At 28.7% G+C, this 18,228-nt stretch overlaps 1 protein-coding gene across 1 annotated transcript; it reads left to right on the top strand.

The window, feature by feature from the left end:
- Positions 1-9,461: 9,461 nt before the first annotated feature.
- LOC17875190 (putative FBD-associated F-box protein At1g05080) lies at positions 9,462-10,382 on the top strand. The gene is made up of 2 exons (XM_023781901.1): positions 9,462-9,656; positions 9,717-10,382. The coding sequence occupies exons 1-2, from the start codon at positions 9,462-9,464 to the stop codon at positions 10,380-10,382; spliced, it is 861 nt and encodes a 286-aa protein (XP_023637669.1).
- Positions 10,383-18,228: the final 7,846 nt, after the last annotated feature.

Consider the following 18,228-nt stretch of genomic DNA (forward strand, 5'->3'; position numbering starts at 1 on the left):
ACTTGATTAGTTGATTTTCATATCCTTTTACCCATCTCTTATTATATAAAGTTGGGTTTTCAAAGTTAGCCATTAACAAGATCGTGACTCGTGTTAATTGAACTAATAAAATGTCGACATGTGTCAGAAAATTAGGGGTAATAAATTATATAAATTAGTTTTCAAAAAAAAAAAAATATTTTCAAAATAGAAAGAAGAAAATAAAATTTCAGGAAATTTAACAATTACTTAGTAATAATCCTAAAAGAAAAAGATAGTATTTATAAACTAAATTATAAAAACTACAGTAAATTATATAGATTATAAAAATGAAGTCTAAAGAAAAAAATACAGTAAATTAGTCAACTACAGTAAAACCTCTATAAATTAATAATGTTGGGACTACAAAAATTTATTAATTTATAGTTATATTAATTTATCTATAAATTAATATTTATTATTTTATAGTGTAAATTAATAATTATTAATTTATAGTGGTATTTTAACTTTTATTTTGTTTTGAAATTATGAATTGGGACAATTTTACAAAATTAGATTAATTTTTAAGATTATATAAATTTTTGTAGTTTAGAATTGAATTCTATATTTATATATAAAAAATAACAATGAATTAAAAAATTTATAAATAAATCTGCTTCTATACAAATTACATCCATAAATTCAAATTTATGATTAATACCTCAATTGTTATCTTTTAACATCCTATAAAACAAACAAAAAATGAATATGATGCATATTTATAAATAGAAAACATTAAAACAAATTCGCTTACTTTATGATGTTATGGAATATATTATAAGATTATAGTTTAAAAATATAACATAATTTTTTTTATAAAGATGAGGTCTAGGAGAAATTCATTTTTAGAAAAAACTAAAAGCATATTTCAACATAATTACTTAACCAAAATAAAAGCATATTTCTATATATAATATACATGATTATTAATTTATGTTATTATTGGGACTATATTTACATAAGGATTTCAAAAAAACTTATTATCTTATTATCTTATCGAATTTAATTAATTTTTACACTGGCCCGACTTGGGACCAGCAAAATTTATTAATTTATAGTGTTTATTAATTTATAGAGTATTAATTTATAGAGGTTTTACTGTATAAGTTAATCTTAGAAAATATTTGCATTATCTTGTATATTATGTAATATTTAAATATTTTTATTCAGTAAATTAATATAATTAAGTTAGTCATTAACATGATCATGCCATGTGTCAATTGTATCGATAAGATATCGACATGTGTAAATTTAAGGTTTTATGTCAATTTTTTTTTTACATGTATAGCTTATTTATCAAAATTATGTACATGAGTCACTCGAGTTTCTGAATACAACTAGGAACAAATCAGAGCAAATATATAGCAAGAGAAAACAGTTCAAGTTTTTATGTCGATTAAGGTTTATAATTAAAGAATAGAGTTTAGACTACACAATTTATATAAGGTTATTTATCGGTTTCAATTTATAAAAGAGAATTAAGATTTAAATAATACAATTAAACGAGATTATGTGTTTATTAAATATATTTTTTTTACTTTTTCTAATAGGTTATAATTGTTTAAATGTAAATTTAATATATCACTGTACAATTTCATTGGCTAAAACAATTTTTTGGTGATTGATAATTTAACATTATCAATTAGTTTGTTCAACATGCAATATTTTTGATTCATACGTGAAAATAAAAATAAATTGATAATAATTTTATAGGTATGAATCTTCAGTTATTGATGAAAATATTTGTATATCTTTAGGGAATATTTTTTTATCTGAAGATATTATAAAATTTTGTTTATGTAATGATTTTAAAATTTAAACACATGAAAACACAAAAAAAAAATGAAATAAATAATAATTTATTTAGGTATGAATTTTCAATTATTTGATGAGAAGATTTGTATATCTTTAATTCTGTTTTGTTTTATAAATTTTAACTCATTTAAAATTATTATAACATTAGATAAAATTTACACTAATTTTTAACCCTCGTTTTTCGCGGGCTCTTATCTAGTTTATTTATAAAGAGCCGAGTGAAACAACAAGGAGAAAAATGAAGATAAATATATTTAAATTTTATTATTATTATTATTATTAATTTTTTAAAAGCTACTGTAATATCAATTAAATTAATATTTTTAGGGAAACTATATCTCATGTACTCAAATAAAAAAAATATTAAGAATCTATACATACTCTTTTTTATTAGTTCTCTCTCTTAGCTATTTAAATTGGACAAAGCTGCCCATAAAATAGATAACAAATATTTTAGCACATAACAAAACAGATATCCATAATATTATAGAACAACTTTTACATATCATTTATATGTTTCTTATGTATAAGTTAACATAACAGATGAAATATCATAATAAATTAGCATGTTAATATATAAGTTAGTTGATATCAATCATATAATAAATAATTTAACTTGATAATTATAAATTTATCAAATAATATAGAGAATTTTTGAGAAATACCCTTTTTGGTGTACCCCTTTTTAAAAATACCCCTCTTTTATCCATTTTCAAAATACCCCTTTTCAAATATGAAAAATTATAAACTTTTATATGATTAATAAGGTACATAAAGATCATTATTACTACTGGGAGATTAAATCCAAATATTTATAAGGTTTTAAGAGGTTCTAAACGGCATTTATAAGGTTTTTATAAGGTTTTTAAAAGGTTTACACAATTTTTATAAGGTTTTTAAATGATTTTTAAAAGGTTTTTAAAAGGTATTTATATGGTATTTATAAAATATATATAAAAATTTACACACATATAAAGATAATTTGTGTCTATAAATATAAGCTTACACATATGTTTTTTATAAATTTCAAATTTTATAGTGACTTTTTAATAAAATTAGAAAGAGGGATATTTTTAAAAAGTAGTATTGGAAAAGGGGTATTTTTAAAATTCCCCCAATAATTTATAGTTTATAGGGGTAACATATGGTTTACATAGTTAATAGCGCTAACATATGAATAACTATAAATAATTTATAGTTTATAGGGGTAACATATGGTTTACATAGTTAATAGCGCTAACATATGAATAACTATAAATAATTTAACTATATAACTATGAAGTTATAAAATAACTTAAAATGTATAGCGGTAACATACGATTAACATAGTACGTTATTTTAGCAAATATCAGTTTTTTTTTTATTTTTTGTTAAATCAGATAAGAGGTAAAAAGGTAATTTCGTTAGGGATGAGGAAAGAGATCTAATTTTAAAGTTATCACTCTATTACTTTTTGTTTTCTGATCTTTTGAGTACCAATTATTAACAAGCCCATATTTTTAAGCTTCTCTATAACTTTTAATGCGTTGGGCTAAAAAGTAATAATATTATTATGGTTAAAGGCTGTACTTTAAGTGATTTAAATTTTTATAAGTTTTTATATGAGTTTTTGTAAAAATTAATTCAAATTCCATTTAAAACCACAAGATTTGTCTTGTATTATTGTATTTTTTAACAATGTAAATCTTCTTAGATCCTTCATAATTGTGATCAATAATAGTGAATTTTAAAGCAGATTTCCATATCATTTGAATAAAAAATTTGTAAGAGTCTATGTCTTTAAAATTCACTATTATTGATTTCCATATAGTAGTCTAGCTATATACTCGCAAGTCTATGTCTCTCTTACAAATTTTAACGGTACCTTACTTAATTAACCAATGTTCTCAGGTTATATGTGTCTCTCTCTATCTCTATGTGTTGGTTTTTTTTTAAGGTATTATAATTCGTTGTGGAAACTCGCTATAGGAAACACAGAGTTGCGACTCTCCAATCTTTGGCCAATGCTCCTCTCAGGTCGAGGGGTACGTCACCGGTTTGATTCCGGCTATCTTCTCGGGCCAGGGGGTAGTGGGAACAATCACCGGTTTAATTCCGGGTATCTTCACCGGTTTGATTCCGGCTATCTCTTGTGAATCTGCAGGTATTATACTTACTTTCTTTTATTTTTATTTTTAGATTATAATAATAATGACTAATGATTTCTAAAAAGTAGTTAAAAGAAAAAAGTTTTGGTTTTTCATTTCTTATTAGTAAACTACACATCAACGTCTTTTACCATATGAATTTTATCATTTTTGGCTAAAATTTTAAAATATTTTTTTTTTCTTTTCAAAAACAAATAGAAAATTTAGATTAAAGTTTTCATATTTTAAAATCAATGTAACAAGGCTTTATCTAACTATTTTTTTCAATAAACCGGTATACATATATTATCATTAAATATTTTTAAAATTAAGTTGTTAAATTTAAATATGTTGAAAACCAACCGGACTTAGCATCCCGTCCTTTTCATCGGTTCCGTAAGTTTTGGTGTATAAGTTCAACATGTTTACACGTATTTAAATTTAATAACCTTAATTTTATATCCAACTGTTTTTTTTTCAATAAACCGGTTTAAATATATTATTATTAAATATTTTTAAAATTAAGTTGTTAAATTTAAATACGTTGAAAACAAACTGGACTTAGTATCCCGTCCCTTTCATCGGGTCCGTAAGTTTTGGTGCATAAGTTCAACATGTTTATACGTATTTAAATTTAATAACCTTAATTTTAATTTTCCACAAATAATATTTAACTAAATTATTTTGAAATTTTTATTTTTAACTATACAACATGTTTTTTTACTAAGCAAATATTTCCAAACTTAAGCGTTAAATTTAATATGTTGAAAACAAACCGACTTAGCATCCCGTTCCTTCTTTCGGGTATGTAAGTTTTGGTGTACAAGTTTCAACATGTAAAATGTATTTATTTATTTTCTTTCACAAATCAGATTATACGTAAAATATTTTGATGGTTTACAAAAAAAAAAAAACAGTAAATTAGTTTGATATTTTAACTGAATTTTTTAATTTTACTATATAACATGTTTTTTACTAACGAAATATTTTTAAACTTAAATTTTAGATTTAAAAATGTTTTAAAAAATTGGATGTAGCATTTCGTCCCTTATTCCGGGTCCGTGATTATTTTTAAATTTTCCTATTTTATTTAAAAACATACTTAAAATTGTATAACCCCTTATTTTAGTATCGACTCAACCACTTAGAATCTTATTAACATATGAGAAAGCCTAAATTTTTTGCATAGTTCAGTAATCCATCCATCGGATCCCTATATTTTATATAGGAGAATTCTCTTAAATACCACTAATATTTGGAAATACCATTATGAGTTTTATTTTTCAAAAATACCACTAAAGTACATTTTTCCAAAATACCACAAAATTAAACCAATAATTTCAACATTCAAAGGGGAGTTTCAAAAATATCCACTTTCAAACTTTATCAAAATCTACTAGAAATGTTTAAAATTTAACCTTTCGATTTGTGCCGTGCGTGAATCTTCACATATTCTTTGAACAAGTTTCATAATTCTCCTTGCACAACCCTAACTCCACATTTGTTATCTCCATTTTCTTTCGAAAAGATTTCCTATCTCACTCATCCCTTTGGAGCCTTCTTTTTGAGGGTTCTACTTCTATGTGTGAACCTACATATTCACCCCTTCTTAATAGGCATGACCAAAAGCTAACCTTAACCGTATTTCTAACCGTAACCGGACCGTAACCGTTTAAACCGGTTAAAAATCTTAACCGTTAACCGTATAAATAAATTAGTTACGGTTATAAAAAAACACTAACCGTAACCGTTAATTAACCGTAACCGTAATAAACCGCCGGTTAACCATACGGTTTTAATCTTTAAAATAAATTATAAATATAATTGTATACAATGAAAAAATACATCTAATATTTGGATAAGATTTTCACCTTATTAAAAGCAATACAACAAGTTAAACTTGTGAATAATCATAATATTTTATACTAAACTATTTTAATCTTATTTTTTTGTGCATTTGATGTTGAGTTTCTCGGTTTCGATCCAATACCCTGATTTCGAGAACCTCCAACAAAACTTGTCAATGCAATACTCACTGTCCAAACTCGTTCGAGATGATAAAGAATCAGAAGATATTGATGATAGTGATGTATCTTCAACGAGATCAGAAGAAGATAGTGACTAAATTTTTTTAATTAGCTTACCAATTTTTTTTTAAATAGATTTTAATAAACATCATCTATATTATTAAACAAAGGTTTTTGTTACTTAATTTTTCTAAATAAAACATTATTTTAAATGGTTTATTGTGTCTTCTAATAAATCTAACCGATTTTAAAATTTTATTTTTCATTAACCAAAATCATTGATTTTGTATTTAAGCAACAACTCATAATTATTTAACAAATTTACTATAAATATTTGAATCACATCTATTTTATTTGTAAAATAAATATTATCTCATATATTATTTTATTATTATTATAAAAGTTAGAATTATATAATTTTTCCTCTAATATTAACATTATAATAATAATCAAATAACCGTAATTGTATTTAACCGTAACCGTAATTAACCATAACCGTATATAACCGTAACCGTCTTAACCGTATATATAATGGTTAAGATTATGGTTAAAGAAAATCATAACCGTTAACCGGTGGTTAATTAACCGTAACCGCATTAACCGTAACTGTGGTCATGCCTACTTCTTACCTTAATCAATAAAATTAGAGCAATATGCCACGTCATATTATAATAATAAAAAATCAAAACTAAAATGAGTAAAAATAAACCAAATTAAAGAAACAAAATTTATAGACTTTTTATTAAGAAAAATTAGATGTCGGCTTCGTTATATAAAAGACGGATTAGAGTCTATATTTTACAATCAAACGAAATTATATCTCGGTTTGAGTTTTTATATAAAAAGATTAGGGTTTATTTTTTATAAATAAACGTAATTCTATTTTGGTTTGGATTTATAAATAAACATTAGGGTTTAGGTTTCACAAATAAACAAAATTATTTATCGGTTTGGGTTTATAAAAGAGAATTAGGGTTTAGATATTACAATTAAACAAATTTAAATGTCTGTTTGAGTTTATAAAGTAGGATTAGAGTTTAGATTTTATAATTAAAACGAAAGTCTATATCGGTTTGGGTTTATAAAGGAGGATTCTAGTTTAGATTTAACAATTAAAACGAAATTATATATCGGTTTGAGTTTATAAAAAAGTGGTTAGATTTCAGATTTTACAACTAAAACAAAAGTGTATACGATTGGGGTTTGTAAAAAAGTAGTTATATATATATATATAGATTTTATTTTTATAAGTTTTTTATTTTATTTTTATATAATATGACGTGGCGCATATTACTTTGATTTTATTGTTTAAAGGAGTAAATATATAGGTTCACCCCTAGTATTGCCTATTACCTATTTCTTTTGATTTCGGCTCCTAGGGTTTTTTGCCTCGTGAAGATGACAAAAAACAAAAAAATTGAGATCGTTGAGGAATTAGTGAAGACAAGATTAGTGAGTTGCCCCAAGATTTGCTTGTAAGGATATTGAGTCTTGTCCCAATAAAATGTTGGAACTACATTTTGACACAATGGCTTCTGCCACTTTTCCGGTGACGTCCGTCGTCGGAATGACCGGATGTTGGAATCTTTGAATTCCTTGTAATAAGCACTATAAGTTAGTGTACTTACTTGTCAAAATTGAAGTTATAATGAATGAGAAATAGATCTCCAAAGTGGTTAGAGTAAAAGCATTTTATAAAAAATATGTGCATTTGTCCCACATTGGAAGATTGGAAAATTTTCCCACTAGTATATATAGTGCTACACTTATATCAAGGTTCACTAGCTATGGGAAATGGAGACTATGGTGCATGAGATGATGGACCGTTATGCAAAACACACACATGCGCGCGCGCCGTGCCGAGCCGGGCTGGGCTTGGGCTTGGTCTTGGGTCTTGGCAAATGGGCCCCAGGGCCCAGTCAAAACTATTCAAGAATGTTTCTTTTTGGAAATTTTTTTTATGATTCATACATTACATTTATGTGGTGATGTTTCATAATAATTTCCTAAAAATAATGTGCATAATAAAATGAATTCGAAAATTCGAAATTGGTTATGATGAAGGACATTCCCTGGTTGTCGATACTCCGAGATTAGTGGACTTTCACATCTATAGTTTTGTCGCGGCTTGAAATCTTTATTTGGAAAGATTATGTAGGAACAGAAGGAGAGGAACAATTCTTGAGATACGTCTTAGCCAACTCTAAGTGTTTAAATATTGCGACAATCGATATGCAAGACACCTTGAAAAGAAATCATGAAGAGCGACATTTGATGATGGAGAAGTTGAAAGATATTCATAGGGCTTCAACAACATCTCAGCTACTGTTCGAATATATTTCAGTCTATTAAACAACATCTCAACTCCAGCTAATGTGGAAGCTTAACCTTTCTAACTCTTGTAAACTTGACTAGTTGATTTTCATATCCTTTTTCGCTTATTGAAAACATTAGTTTTGCAAAAAGTAAATTTTAATTTTTGATAGAAGTTCGTTGGAAGATTGAGCCATTAAGCTCTAGTAAAAGTACAAAAACCAAAATTTCTCTTTACTGTTATGTACAGTAATTGTGAGTTTTATTAATTTTTTGGCAAGGTAGTTAATTATTAGGTGTAACTTTTGATTAGCTTAATTATTTTTCTGGATCGATTTATTGAAGACACTAGGTTTTAACCTGCGGTGCACTGCGGAGACGATTTTTCAATTTTTTTTTTATATTTTGACTTAACCCGTAAAAGATTTTAAATATAGACAATCCGTAAGAGAAATATAATCATATTTATGTAAACTCAAACCCGTCAATCATATTCATGTACAATGTTATTATTATATATTTATTTTTATTAGAGTTAAAATATTAATAATTCTTTAATTTTTATTTGGATGCTGAGAAATCAAATTTCCTGCTCATTTTTAGTTGAGAGCATATTAGTCATATTTATAATGATTTTCAAATATAATCTGAAAATATTTTATCTTATGTAGACGTTGTACATACGTTATTTTCTTTTACCGAATGAGTAATATACATCCGTTTTCAAAAATTTTAATTGCAAAATATGCGAAATTGTTTTGTCTTTTGCATTATACATATGTTTTATATAATAAAATAAATTAAAAATAAATAAGATTATATAAATATATTGGAGAGAGATTCGATTTATAAGAGAGAGATTAGGAAATTTTTCTGATATAATAAATATTTGTTTCAAATTTTGCTATTTGCTTGTGATATAATTACAAAATTTACTTTTAAGTTTTGTTATCTATTCAAATGACAAAGGTTTATTTATGTAAATATTACAAAATAAAAATTTATAACCCAAAATAGATTTTTGTACAAGATGTAGGTCAAAAATGTTAAAGATAGATAGATTTTAGTAAAAAATGTTAAGATAGATTTAAGTACCGGTTACGAATAAGCCTATTACATATTTCTTTGGCTTTTCGGCAACTAGGGTTTTTGCCTCGTGAAGATGACAGAAGACAAAAAAATTGCGATCGTTGAAGAGACAATTTGTAAAGACAAGATTAGTGAGTTACCCGAAGATTTGCTTGTAAGGATATTGAGTCTTGTCCCAATAAAAGACGCAGTGGCTACCATGTTTCTGTCGAAACGATGGCTCTCTATTTGGACAATGATACCAACACTTGAGTACAAAGACAACGATGTTCAAGATTATGCTGATTTCAACGATGACAATGTCTATGACGCTGCCGTATGGTACAAGGAAATGAAAAACACCGTTTGGAATCTTCTTGACAAATCGATGCAATTACACAAGGCACCTGTAATAGACAGCTTATGCGTGAAACTCGGTCAATTATGTCCTACTGATGTTGATGTCGTAAAGTGGGTTGCAAACGCTGTTTCTCGCTGCTTACTTGACCTAGAATTCGTGCTCTCCTGGTCTGCAGATCCAACCACCTTGCCTAGTAGCCTTTACTTCTGCGAATCTCTCGTGAAACTGACTCTTTCTCACAAGATTCTTGTGGATGTTCTTTCTCCCGCATGCCTACCATCTCTTAGAGAGCTCAGTCTAGACTGTGTGGTGTATAAAGATGAGGATTCTGTTGTAAGGTTATTATCGGGCTGCCCGGTTCTAAAGAATCTATTCGTGATTCGGAAAAAGACTGCAGACAATGTGAAAAAGTTCACTATAAATGTTCCTTCTTTATTGGAATTATTTTATAGTACTAGTTATGATGAAGATGATGATGAAGAACATGCCTTGGTTATCAATACTCCGAGATTAGAGGAATTTAGCATCCATGATTCTTTCGGAGACTCTAGCTCGATCGAGAATATGCCTTTTCTCAAGTGTGCATATATCAATCTTGCCTCTTGCACTAATGAAAAGTTTCTAAGGGCGGGTTATTGGGAGAATGACTTTTAAAGATTTTTAGAGTTTAAGATTCTATTGTTATTGGTGTACGGATTATTAGATTCTTAATAAAATCTCTTGTTATTGGTGTATGTATTTTGTAATTCTATTTAAAATCCTTTGTTATTCAAAAAGTTGAGTATTTATTGATTTTCCAATTCTATCAAATTCTAGTGTTATTGGTTTAATGATTCCTTACCTATTTAGTCATTAAAAACAACTTTCAAAATACTGCAATTATCATAAGGATTTGTAAAGTCTATCATATGAAGAATCTATTAAACTCTAAAAATCTGGGTAAACATTATTTTATAATCAACAAATCTTTTTAAGAATCTTAAAATCTCTAAACTTTTGAAATCCACAAACTCTTTTAAAATCAATCTCCCAATAACTCCCCCTAAGTTCTATTTCTTGGGTCTCATCTCTTCAGTTATTTTTGTCTAATGAAATGGTATTATATAGAACTATCTTTTAATTAGTATCCTTCTTAGTTTTTCCTTATGAGTACTGACGTTGTGTGTTTGTTTAGTCGCAGCTTGTGTGTAATAGCACTATCAAATTCTCTGGACTTTTAAAGTTAAGAATATGTCCACGAGAATCAGATTGGTTCGAACCACTCAAATCTTTACTTGAAAACTCACCAAATCTAAAAGAACTATGGGTAGATTTTGTAAGTGTATATATCTTTTCCTCTTCTAGCTTTGTTTTGTGACTTTTAAAACCTATATAAAGTACTCAAAATGTGTTTAAAATATCACCATCGTTGCTTCGCAGGATTGCGGAGACGCCAATGACATTGCAGTTTCATGGAACCAACCAATCCGCACTCCAAGATGCTTGTCTTCGCAGCTCGAAACCTTTAAGTGGAAAGAATATGGAGGAACAGAAGGAGAGGAACAGTTCTTGAGATACGTCTTAGCCAACTCTAAGTGTTTAAATACCGCGATAATCAATCTGCAATACAACTTGAAAAGGAATCGTGAAGAGAAACATATGATGATGGAGAAGTTGAAACATCTTCCTAGGGCTTCAACAACATCTCAGCTATTGTTCGAATATATTTCGCGTATTTAATAAACACAGAACGAAAGCCTAGTTAATGTTGAAGCTTAACCTTATAATATAATCTTTTTCATGCCTTTTGTTTCTTGTTCTTCCTTATTTGCTTCCTTAAGACAAAAAAAAAAGGTGTCGTTGAAGCAACTAATAAGTGTATTATAGTTTCTTAACATAGTGTACTCATATTGCAGACTTGATTAGTTATCCTTTAACCCATATAATTATGTTAAAGCCTCACAAAACCTTTAACAGAAAGAAAAAAAACTCTGATAAATACATTTATTGAAACCTTCTGTATTGAAACCTGAGTTTTATAAGACTTTCGATTTATTTTTTAATCACTGGTTATTCAACTTGTGATTTTTTGTTTAAATCACTTATCTAATCCAGTACTATTGAATTTGAACTTTTTATTAAATCATATTCAAAGTAATCTGGTGTTTTATGATGAGAAACAAAACAGCAAAGTAAGAGAGTAATGTTCTCTTTGTCTTTGTTAAAACAGAGGAACAAAACAACACAAATCAAATAGATAGTGGCACAACAAAAAGAGTTAGAAGAAACTCCCCAAAGAGAAGAGTCTAGATCTTGTTTATAGCCAAAACGTATAAGCCAACATGAGAATACCTATTCCATATATAACTAGGAAGTGGATGTAGAGAGGTCACGTGTTCACCAAGGGACCTTTTTTTTTAACTTGGATTTGCACTTTTCAGCTTAATTTTATAAGCTAACCACATCCATATATAATTCTTAAATCCAAATTTATTACCCAATAGAAGAACAATTATATATATATACGAGTAATAAACTATACCCAGTCCGATCTGAATCCGAAAAAATTTGAACCAAAATCCGAACCAAAAAATTTACATTTATCCTATTAGATCTTAAATTTCTCTATGTGATACACCCAAACCCGAACGGTTCTTACCTGAAACCGGATTCAAGTACCGAACACGAGAGCATACTATAAATATTTTTTTTGCATACTATAAATTATAAAGTTGTTTGCATTGGTAGCAGCACGTGATCAAGATATACCACATGTAGCATCGACATAATCAAAAATTAAATACCAATTAGGACATCGGGTTAAGTGATTTAATCCCGTGATTACAAAGGTCGACTCCATTTGTTGCCTGTTCGTCTGTGCATCCGACACTCGAATGACATCATTACTGGTTTTTAAAAAGTGTAATCTACAACTAATAATAAAGTACGTATAAAACTTTTTCTCACGTTGAATGATACATTAGTCAAATATATTAAATTCACAAACACGTGAGAGCCCAAATATGTGTGAATGCAGAATATTTCTTTTACACCTTATAAAATATAGATATTTTCGTTTACAAAATACTCTAATATTATAGATTTTAGGGTTTATATTTTATTGTAGCATACTATTTTTTTTTTCTGTCAACAATAACTATAGAATTGGCTTATAAAAACCAATTAGAGGAACAATTGTTCACATACTATTTTTATTTGATATATATATATATATATAAATTTATACAAGTTAATAAGGAAAAACTACACTATTTATTTGAAAACTACTATATAATTTGGGATATTATATGAATTTTTCCTTTATTTTGTAATATTTCCAAAACAAATATTTTGTCCACTCCCAGTTTCTTTCAATATCTAACTTATTTTGGTGTATTTGTAGAGTTCAAGTTATATAGGTTCAATCATATAAAATACCAAGCACTAAACAAAATATTGAATTTAAAGTCTTATCTAAAACATTCTCTATGGATACTCATAAGTCATAACCAATCATACACATCGAAATACCCTTAAATTGGGTATAGTTTAAGATATATATATATATATATATATATATATATACACGAATATGTATTTAATGTAAAGTTTAATCAGGTTTACCACACTTAACTAATCCAAGATGCAAGACGCATAAGTCAAGATGGTATCATCCAAAGAATAATGATAAAAAATTTACCAAGTGAAATGCAAGAACTGTGTACATGACAAGACATAGTTTATAACCCAACATAAATCTAAAAAAATAAAGAACATACAGTTTTGTTTTCTAACAAAACTAACATTGAAATACAAATTGTCCATTTCAACCAAACAAACAACAAATTTATCATACCAACACAGTTCGAAATTTCTATCGACTCTATAAGACTATTGGACCAAAAGATAGGCACTAGTGCAATAACTCATACCAATCAAGACAAAGAGTATAAGTGGTAAAATCTAACACAATAATCATCAGTGTACGATGCAAAAATTGAGAATGTGTAAAGTTGAAACCGATCACTAAGGATTCAAAGCACATAACACAGAACAAATAAGTCGATTTAAGCAAAAGACTTAGCCTAATCTGCAACTTGCAGGAGCCTCAGATACGTTCATAATAAATACTTATACATGACACTCATACATGCATCCATTTCATAGAAGAAGAGATCTTATGATACATAAAACAAGAGAGCTTATGGTAGATAATCAAGAAATATCCAATTCATATTTCTGTGTAATTACACCAGTGCGATTCAATAGAGTCCCAAACTCCATCGATTTTGTAAGACTAACTAAGAGACCAAAGGATAGACAACTAGTGCAATACCAGAGATATTCGAATCGTTATATTGTAAGAACATCAAGCCAACAAGTACAAGTGGTACAATCTAACACAATAATCATTAGTGTATAATGCAAAACTCGTGATTGGCACTTCAAATGTTTGAACTGATCACCAAGTATTCAGAGCATTTAACACAAAACAAATCCATTCATGATTCAAGTAAAAAAGTACCACAACCTGCATGAGTCTCTCAGCTACATTCAAAATAAATATGTACATACTTGTCCATTTAATAAAACAAGAGACCTTACGATATTTTCAGTTAGTGTATAGTAACGACTCTAGCCAAGGGGTACAATTTATAAATCTAGCATAGTAATCATCAATTGATAATACATAACTTCAAAATGTGGTTTCGCATGCTTAGACAATCACCAAGGCTTTAGAGCATAATGTATAACAAATACATTCGAGATTCAACAATACTATTACCATAATGTGCATAACTGTCACATACATTTAAAAGAACATATCTACAAACAAACACCGAAACAGAGATAGTAAGTATATTAAACACACAATGTAATGTTCCATTACCAAAGTAAAAACTACATTTTCTCAGTGTATGATGCATAACTCTAGGATGTCATTCACATGTTTTAAAAATCACCCAAGGTTCAGAGTATAACGTTAAACAAATACTTTCAAGATTCAAGTCAACTACAAAAGCACCAAAACAGAGAGAATAAAAAAAAACTTACAACACATTGCACATTCTAACTAAATAGACTATTGATTCAATTGAGTTCCAAACTCCATCGATTTTGTAAGAATAAGAGACCAAAGGATAGAACTAGTGAATAAAAGAGACACTCCAATCAATGTATTGTAAAATTCAAGCCAACAAATAGAAGTGGTAAAATCTAACACATTAATCATCAATGTATAATGCAAAGTTTGAGAATGTCAATTCACATGTTTGATCTGAGCATAACACAAAACAAGTTCATTCATGATTCAAGTAAACTACAGTAGGAGTCTCACCTATGTTGGAACTGAGCATAACACAAAACAAGTCTCAGCTATGTTCAAAATAAATATGTACAAGAGACTTGTACATGCATCCATTTTATAAAACAAGAGACCTTATGATATTTTCAGTTTGTATAGTAAAGACTCAAGAAAAGGGGTACAAGAAATATCCATTGCATATTAAACGAAATACACCAGTGACAGTGATTTAATAGAATTTCAAGTAGATATACCAGTGCAATAACATATAAGACTAAGGGACCAAAGGAGATACACTAGTACAATAACATATACATATACATTTCAATCACTATATTGTTAGAAAATCAAGGCAGAGAGTACAAGTAGTCAGATTTTTGATGCAAAAACTGAGAATGTCACTTCACGTGTCTGAACCAATCACCAAGGATTCAAAGCATAACACAAAACAAATCCATTCATGGATTAAGCAAATACTAGCATAAATATATACGTAATACGTACATGAGATTCATACATGCATCCATTTCATTAAAAAGAGACCTTATGATAAATAATAAAGAAATATTCATTGCATATTCTAACTAAATAGACCAGTGATTCAATTAGGTTCCAAGCTCCATGGATTTTGTAAGCTAAGAGATCAAAACATAGGCACTAGTGCAATAAAAGAGATACTCCAATCATTGAATTATAAAGTTCAAGCCAACAACTACAAGTGGTACTAATCATCTGTATAATGCAAAATATGAGAATGTCACTTCACATGTTTGAACTAAACACAACACAAAACAAGTCTATTCATGACTGAAGTAAAATACCACCATAATCTGGAGGAGTCTCAGCTAAGTTCAAAATAAACGTGTACAAAAGACTCGTACATGCATCAATTTTATAAACATGAAATTTCAGTTAGTGTATAGTAAAGACTCAAGACAAGGGATACAATAATGTAGAATATAACACAGCAATCCAAAATGTGGTTTCAACAATTATATAGTTGATAATGCAGAATTCTAAAATGTGGTTTCACATGCTCAGAAGAATCACCAACGGTTTAGAGCATAACACAAAGCAAATACATTTGAGATTCAATAATATTATTACCACAATGTGCAATAGTATCATATACATTTAAAGGAAGTATCTACATGAGACCAATACAAAGATAATGAGTATTTTTAATACACAATGTAACGTTCCAGTAGCCAAAGTAAATTCTACTCATGTGTATGATGCAAAATTCATTCAAGGAAGCTACAATCATAATCTATAGAAATTGACTAATCATAATCATAATAAGATTCCACAGTTGACTAATAATCCTAAGAAAGAATGCATCCATTATATAGAATAAGAGACATGATGATGCATAAGCACTAAAACAGAGAGAATAAAAACTTATCACAAACTGTAATGTTCGAGATAAGCATATATATTACCTGGTCATAAACTCTACTAAACGTAGAATATCAACATCTTTTGAAGTACTTACCAGAAAAAATCAAAATAGTCTATAAATCATGTATGTGTCTCTCACTTATGATTTTCAAAACTGTATCAACTTAAAACTAAGAGGTTTGAAAAGCATATACCTGTCAAAGAAGTCTGTTATACACTTGAAATCTACTCAAAATCTCCACAGCCTGAGCACCTTCGGAAGCACATACCTGAAAAAAAAAACAGAATTTGTTAGTTTTCGTTTTAAGTGAATGTCATATACTTACCTCATTCGTTTATATTATGTAGTACCAAGTTTAATCTCGCTGCATATTCTTTTTCAAGTATCTTGTTCTTTCAACTTTTATAAGTCGTTGGGCTAAACTTTTTCAAGTCTTTGGTCTAAAAGTTCTCAGCTCAATGTCTTGTTTTGAGACTTCTTTAATCTGCTCGTTTTTACCATCCAACAACTCTCATTCTTCCTTAATCCGTTGGTCGTTTTTACCATCCAACAAATCACATTCTCGTTTTGAGACTTCTTTAATCTGCTGGTCGTTTTTACCATCCAACAAATCACATTCTTCCTTAATCTGCTGCTCTCATTCTTCCTTAATCTGTTGGTCGTTTTTACCATCCAACAACACTCTCATTCTTCCTTAATCTGCTGGTCGTTTTTACCATCCAACAACTCTCTTTCTTCCTTAATCTGTTGGTCGTTTTTACCATCCAACAAATCACATCCTTGTATTAAGACTTCCTTAATCTGTTGGTCGTTTTTACCATCCAACAACTATCATTCTTCCTTAATCTGCTGGTCGTTTTTACCATCCAACAACTCTCATTCTCGTTTTGAGACTTCTCTAATCTGTTGGTCATTTTTACCATCCAACAAATCACATTCTCGTTTTGAGACTTCTTTAATCTACCATCCAACAAATCACATTCTCGTTTTGAGACTTCTTTAATCTGGCTGGTCGTTTTTACCATCCAACAAATCACATTCTTGTACTAAAGCTTCTTTCGTATGTTGGTCGTTTTTACCATCCAACAACTCACAACTGATCTCCTTACATGCATGCACTACCCATCCAAATAGATCTGACTTAGTGAGAACTCTTTGGTTCTTTTATGTCTTAATATCAAAGTCTTTTAGACTCTTTATCTTATGATTGGGGCAAGCCGAGGGTACCAAGAGAACACTTTGGTTCTTTTATGTCTTAATATTTAAAGTCTTTTAGACTCTTTATCTCATGATTGGAGCAAGCCGAGGGTACCAAGAGAACTCTTTAGTTCTTTCATGCCTTTGTCTTAATATTCAAAGTCTTTTAGACTCTTTATCTCATGATTGGAGCAAGCCGAGGGTACCAAGAGAACTCTTTGGTTCTTTTATGTCTTAATATCAAAGTCTTTTGACTCTTATGATCCGAGCAAGCCGAGGGTACCAAACTGAACTCTTTGGTTCTGTCATGCCTTTGTCTTAATATTCAAAGTCTTTTAGACTCTTTATCTCATGATTGGAGCAAGCCGAGGGTACCAAGAGAACTCTTTGGTTCTTTTATGTCTTAATATCAAAGTCTTTTGTCTCTTATGATCCGAGCAAGCCGAGGGTACCAAACTGAACTCTTTGGTTCTGTCATGCCTTTGTCTTAATATTCAAAGTCTTTTATACTCTTTATCTCATGACTGGAGCAAGCCGAGGGTACCAAGAGAACTCTTTGGTTCTTTTATGTCTTAATATTTAAAGTCTTTTAGACTCTTTATCTCATGATTGGAGCA

The sequence above is a fragment of the Capsella rubella genome, unplaced genomic scaffold (genome assembly GCF_000375325.1).
Source record: "Capsella rubella cultivar Monte Gargano unplaced genomic scaffold, Caprub1_0 scaffold_8, whole genome shotgun sequence".
Classification (NCBI taxonomy): Eukaryota; Viridiplantae; Streptophyta; class Magnoliopsida; order Brassicales; family Brassicaceae; genus Capsella; species Capsella rubella.